Genomic DNA, 5,899 nt, shown 5'->3' with positions numbered 1-5,899 from the left:
TTTCTCTTTGCAACACAAAGTCCATCCATTTGCTCTTTGCTTCAATACAACAACTGCTTGGCCTTTGAAGACTGAAAGAAACATTGACTTATCTTCTGATGGAGAAGGAATAAATAAGAAAAGCAGCAGCAACAGTAGTAGAATAATAATAATAATAATAATAATAATAATAATAATAATAATAAGAAGAAGAAGAAATCGAAAAATAACAAAGAAAAAGATAGAAAGAGAAATTGAGAGAGAGAAAGAGAAAGAGAGAGAAAGAAATAATTAGCAAAAATAAAATAATTAGAATAATAATAACAACAATAATAATTAATCAATTTACATTACCTCCACCTCCGCCGCCTCCTCCTGCATTTCTTCCTTCCTCTTGTTGCATTTTCGCATCGTAATCAGCTTTCACAGCAGCAATTTGAGAGTTCAGAGGAAGAGAAAGGTAAAACCGCAATTTTGAGAGAGAGGCAAAAGAAGAGATGAAAATGGAAGAGGCACGGCTGGTTATGCTGTTTGGATTGGGAGATCTGTCTGTGAGGGAGAGGGGCGAAGGAGAAGGAGAAGGGGAAAGGGAAGAAGATAGAGAAGAAGGAGAGGAAGAAGAAGAAGAAGAGGAAGAGGAAGAAGAAGAAGAAGAACCAATTGTAGAATCAAGACGTAATCTGGGGACGGAGGAAGAAGTGGAAGAGGAAAGAGGCAAAGATGAGTGACGTGTGGTTGATGTGGAAGGATGAGCATTTATTTGAGATGGAGAGGAAGAAGAAGAAGAAGATGATGCTTGTGACTGTATTGGAGGAATTGAAGAAGAAGATGATAAAGAAGATGAAGAAGAATTTGAAGAAGAAGGAGATTTCAATGAAGATTGGGTTAGATGATGAGAAGGTGTGGTTGAGGGGCTTTTTGTGGAAGCAGAAAGAGGAGAAGGAGAAGGAGGAGAAGGAGAAGAAGAAGAAGGGGAAGCGTTGTGTTTTGAAGATGCTTTTGGTGCTCTATGAAAAAGATAATGACAAGCGTATATATAAAATTGTGCAATGATAACATTCACCATTGAAAAGACAAGGAAAGAATAATTGAATTGCATATACAGTTGTTATTCAAAAAAAGAAGAAGAAAATAAAAATACATAATTATTTATTTTCAAGTTATAAAAATAAATAAATAAATAACACATACGGTGCATTTTCAGAAGGAGAAGATGTTGGGTGAGTTGAAGGTGTACTCGAAGAATGTGTCGAATCAGTAGTCGGATTATCAGAAAGACCTCCAGTCGCACCATCTTGAATCTTAATGTAAGATATAGGCAAAAAACCTAAGCAATAAAAGATTGAATTTAAAATTCCATGAATATTTAAAAAAATAAAATGCAAATATAAATAATGAAAACCTTTTTTGCCTTCTTGATTGCTGCAAGCTGCCCATCCATTTTTCTCAGATTTTAAAAAGAAAACTCTATCTCCTTTCTTAACAGATAGAAATCGATCCTGTGTTATTTGAATGCGGTGGTCACAAATTAAATAAATAAATTGTGAAAATTTGAAAAACATAATAAAAATCTTTGATAAGTTAAAAATCAAGTGTCAAACGTCATCAGAAGTAAAATCACCGAGAACTGTTGAAGGAATAAATTCTGGTGAATTTTGTCTATCAGTTTCAATTGAACTTGCATGCAATTGCTTTTGTTCTTTTGTTGTGGGCATTGCATTATTTCCAACACTTTGAAACCGTTTTTGTTCCTCTATTTGCATTTTTTTCAAATAAGATGAAGGCAAATATCCCTTTTTCCCTTCAGCCGAAAAGCACAACGACCATCCTGATTCCAGAGTCTTTAAAAGTTCAACTTTTTCACCTTTTTTAGCTGTTAAATAATGAGCCTAAAAAGTGTAAAAATTAGAATAATAATTAGCATCTTTTTCAAATAAACATTTATAACTTCTTCTCCTGTGTAATCAAGCAATAAAATGTGAGTTGGATTAAACACTTTGGAGGATTTCATCGCTTATGTACCCAATATATATAATTTTCTTTTTCTTTTTTCAATTTTCATGAAAAGGAAATTTTGAATGGGTTAAATTTTGAACAATGAAATCTGCTTTGTATTCTTTCATATTTTTTGTTCAAAAAAATATTTTATGATGTTTGTGATCTTTTTTCTTTTGTTGATTGAATGTATCGAACAATTTACGATGATGGTATGCAAAAAAATTAAGCGTTGAATGTTGCATTCATACAATTGATTTTATTTTCATGGATTCACGTGCATTTGTTGGATTTGCAAAAATATTTTTAAACAATTATTAATAAAGATGTTTGCACATGGTCACCACAGGGAAGAATTTTCCAAGTGGAATACGCAATGGAAGCTGTCAAACAAGGGTCTGCATGTCTTGCAGCAAGATCCGATACTCACGTTTGACCTCGTTGTCTTCATTTTTCCGTAAAATTAAATTTCATTTTGAAATAGATTGTTCTAGCAGCATATAAGCGTGTTGAGACACAAAAGAAAATATACAAGATTGACGATCAGTTAGGCTGTGTTATTTCTGGTTTGAAAATATGCCTACATAATGAATAATGACAAATAACCAATAAATATTTTTTTATTTGACATATTTCAACCAGGTTTGAATGCGGACGCAAGAAAATTGTCACAATACATGAAAGATACGTGTATGAGGCATAAATATACAAATGAGACAACAATTCCTACTTCTAGATTAGTTGTTCAAGTTGCAAATCGTTTGTATTTTTTTTTAGAAGACTTCCATTTTTATAAATATTGCAACCCTTCATATGTTCAGGTGCACAGAAAAGGACAATGGGGTTTGGAAGCAGACCATTTGGCGTTGGATTAATAATTACCGGAGTTGATGTTTGATTTTTCAGAGTTGTCATTTCATATGAGAAAATAATTTTTGATCTTTATTTCTAATAGAAATCTGGACCTCATTTGTATTATGCGGATCCTGCAGGAAATTATACAGAATATTTTGCACAGGCGATGGGTGCAAGATCTCAGGCATCAAAAACATATTTGGAAAGGCATTTCAAATCATTCCCAAAAGGTTGTAAATTAGTTCAATTTCTTTCAAAATTTCATGTTTCAAACTTATTTTTTCAACTTCAATTTTGTCAATCTAAAATATTTGACTTCTTAACTTTAAAATCAATGCAATTATTTATTTTTTTTTTTTTAAAGCTAATCTGGAACAGCTAACATCTCACGTACTGCATGCATTACAAGCATCAAGCGGAGACGAAGAATTGGATGCATCAACATGCAGCGTTGCAGCCGTGGGCATTGGAATGGAGTTTAAGGAATATTCAGATGAGGAAGTTGCTGAGTTGGTTTGCAATATTCATATTTTTATTTTATGATAAAGTTTTGGTTTATTTTCTGTTTATTTAATGAACATCAAAAACTTTGAAAAATTATACATAACTATCTGCTGTTGAATAATTGTGCTTATATGAATTTCGCGAAATATCAGTTGGAAAAAGCGAAGCATTTCGATATTGCATCATCAACATTCACTGAATAAATTCGCCTTCCTATTTATGATGATTTTCTTTTTGATTTTTAACATATGAAATAATTTTTTTGAAAAATTAGGGTGATTTGAATTGTTTTGCAATAAATGGTTCTGAAACGTTTTGTTATAAAAAATTTTAAAGAATATTTGTTTTTTTTACACTTTAAGTGGCTTATTGAAGATTTGAAACAATTGAATGAAGGACAAAAAAATTCCATAATGGGGTTATCATTGCATTTTTAGTGTGCTTAATGACAATACCACCGGGTGTTAGGTCATATAGCAAATCATGTTTATATGCAAATTGGTTTGTAATTCATTTATATTTATCTTTGCCTATTTCTTGCTTTATTTTCGAAATTCTTCAAAAATGTAAAAATTTCTATTGTGAGGTTTGAAGATCGTGTTCTTGAAGAAGACACAGAAAAGCTTAAATCTCGCGGATTTGAAATTGATACTTCTTCAAAATTGAAATCGTCACCGTTTGTTGTAAGACAGTCAACAGAAGGAATAACATCACATTCTGTTTATCATGATGATTTCTCTCCTGATCGACTAAAACCTCGCTCAACAAAGCCTCCGGTTTGCAATTAATATTTTTCATTTTTGTTGCATCTTTGATATTCATTATATTTTTAAATTTTCAAAATATTTACAAAATAATTATTTTTCTTTAAAGTCAACTGATGCAACTTTGAGTTACGCTACTCATATAACAAATACTAAGACTCGTTCAATGAAGAAAGAAAATCAATTTGAAACAACGCAGCATGATTATGGAAAAAATATTACTTTTACTCCCTTGGAGAGAGATTGTACTGGGGAAATCATCAGTACTGATCCTGCAAAAGAGCGAGTATTTGTGATGCCTGAAGCAGGGCACTCTGAAGATGCTCAAGAATTTATGAAGACAAGATCAATGGAATTGAGCGGAACGATTGAAGGAAAACCTCGAACGAATTTTCGTCGAACTTCTTACTTTACTCAACCTCTCGAAAAATACACCGGATCTAAATGGAAAGATTTGTGAAGTCAAATAGGATTCTTTTTCATTTCAATTAAAAGTTATAGCATTTTCATTAAATATTGTTTTGTTTTATGTTCGCAAAAAATCACATCGCCTACTTTCGTTTTCGGTTTTATTTGAAAAAAATTGACAAAAGATTGTTTCATAGAGATCGTGAAATTTTTTTATTCTTTAAAATAATATGGATTGATTTTTGTTTTTTATTTCATTTTATGAATTCGGAAAAACTGAAAATATAATAATAACGGAAGGATCGAAATAACCCATAAGTGACATTGATTTCAACAGTTGATAAACTGTAGAAAATTTTACCGTAAATGTAGAATAATGACGAGAACGATGACAGTGTTATCCAAACGACATACCTGAAACATCAATATTTCGTTATTGTTGAATTATTTGAATTACGCTAGATGAAGCATTTTATTGATAAATGAATCTTTGAGTTTTCGTGAATGTCGCGATCAAACTGTTAAAGGTTTGATGGTAAAATCTACAATTCACAATTTGAAGTGCATCATAAGAAAAGGAAACGTTATGTTGAGTTTCAACTTGAGAGAAAAAACTCATCAATCACATTTGTGACAAATTACGATGATTAATGTGGAAGAGATGAGTAAGAGTCTATCAAAAAATGAAAAAAATAATTGGACATCAAAATTGAACAACTGTCAAATGCGGCAAGCCTAATGAAAGATGGAATCATTTCATTTTTATCATCTCAAAATTGCAACTCATCTTCATTATATTGCATGTGTCAGTTGTGCAATCATATTTGAGAAACTCAAATATTTTGCATTGGATCAATATCAGTTATTTGAAATATGAAGCTTCTTCATTTGAGCGATGGATTCATCATTTTGATATCATATTTTACTGAAAATAATCAATTTGAAATTTCAGCCAATTCTACACATTCGCATTCGAAAATTCATTATATTATCTTCCATCGAATAATACTTCTTCACATCCAATTATTTCTAGGTATTTTTCAAAAATAATGTTGAAAAGATTTCACCGCTATATTTCATGTTCTAGTCAGCTTGTTTCTATTCAGTGAATATCATTTCAATGAATTGATACACTTTTAAACTTGCTTACGAAACACTTTATTGATGAATTGGATATTTTCACAACTGCCAATATGACGGTCATATGTTGCTAATATTTCTGAATCATTCTAAGTGGAGCACTGAAATGTGAATATTTTGTGAATGCATCTTTAAAGGAAAAAATCGATACAATGCATGAAGAATCATTTCAATAACTTAGTGTGAATGGATTTGAGATAACTTTTTCTAATGAAATAAATGAACGTGAAATTTAAGTTCATTGGTTCTGTTTT

General features: G+C 31.2%; 3 protein-coding genes across 3 annotated transcripts in view; 2 read left to right on the top strand and 1 right to left on the bottom strand.

Moving 5' to 3' along the window:
- Positions 1–1,997, bottom strand: part of MONOS_11459fu16416 (uncharacterized protein) — a 6,692-nt gene extending 4,695 nt beyond the window's left edge. The window contains exons 1-6 of the mRNA XM_067863990.1: positions 1,928–1,997; positions 1,581–1,868; positions 1,382–1,478; positions 1,171–1,306; positions 334–986; positions 1–95 (exon numbers count right to left, since the gene is read on the bottom strand). The exon at positions 1–95 is cut by the window's left edge and continues 4,695 nt beyond it. Of these exons, the coding sequence (XP_067724946.1) occupies positions 1–95; positions 334–986; positions 1,171–1,306; positions 1,382–1,478; positions 1,581–1,868; positions 1,928–1,990 (1,332 nt within the window). The 5' untranslated portion in view covers positions 1,991–1,997. The remainder of the gene's footprint in view (positions 96–333; positions 987–1,170; positions 1,307–1,381; positions 1,479–1,580; positions 1,869–1,927) is intronic.
- Positions 1,998–2,161: 164 nt separating this feature from the next.
- On the top strand, positions 2,162–3,606 carry MONOS_11458 (putative Proteasome subunit alpha type-1-A; the record flags this gene model as incomplete). The annotated part of the gene is made up of 8 exons (XM_067863989.1): positions 2,162–2,186; positions 2,301–2,404; positions 2,459–2,540; positions 2,617–2,733; positions 2,796–2,866; positions 2,930–3,059; positions 3,194–3,342; positions 3,486–3,606. 8 exons carry the CDS (start codon positions 2,162–2,164, stop codon positions 3,534–3,536), a joined length of 729 nt encoding a protein of 242 aa, XP_067724945.1. The 3' UTR covers positions 3,537–3,606.
- A 170-nt stretch (positions 3,607–3,776) lies between these two features.
- MONOS_11457 (uncharacterized protein) lies at positions 3,777–4,688 on the top strand. Its single transcript, XM_067863988.1, has 3 exons — positions 3,777–3,834; positions 3,920–4,109; positions 4,207–4,688. Exons 1-3 carry the CDS (start codon positions 3,779–3,781, stop codon positions 4,555–4,557), a joined length of 597 nt encoding a protein of 198 aa, XP_067724944.1. The 5' UTR covers positions 3,777–3,778; the 3' UTR covers positions 4,558–4,688.
- Positions 4,689–5,899: the final 1,211 nt, after the last annotated feature.

The sequence above is a fragment of the Monocercomonoides exilis genome (assembly GCF_001643675.1).
Source record: "Monocercomonoides exilis strain PA203 chromosome Unknown scaffold31-1199392, whole genome shotgun sequence".
Taxonomy (NCBI): domain Eukaryota; phylum Preaxostyla; order Oxymonadida; family Polymastigidae; genus Monocercomonoides; species Monocercomonoides exilis.
The sequence above is the reverse complement of the archived record's forward strand: the minus strand, read 5'-3'. Positions and strand labels throughout refer to the sequence as shown.

Bases quoted from the DNA above. Each gene is read 5' to 3' on its own strand.
- MONOS_11457 (XM_067863988.1), top strand. From the start codon at position 3,779: ATGACAATACCACCGGGTGTTAGGTCATATAGCAAATCATGTTTATAT. The intron at 3,835-3,919 runs GTTTGTAATTCA...TTCTATTGTGAG, and splicing joins TCATGTTTATATGCAAATTG to GTTTGAAGATCGTGTTCTTG. The intron at 4,110-4,206 runs GTTTGCAATTAA...TTTTCTTTAAAG, and splicing joins CTCGCTCAACAAAGCCTCCG to TCAACTGATGCAACTTTGAG.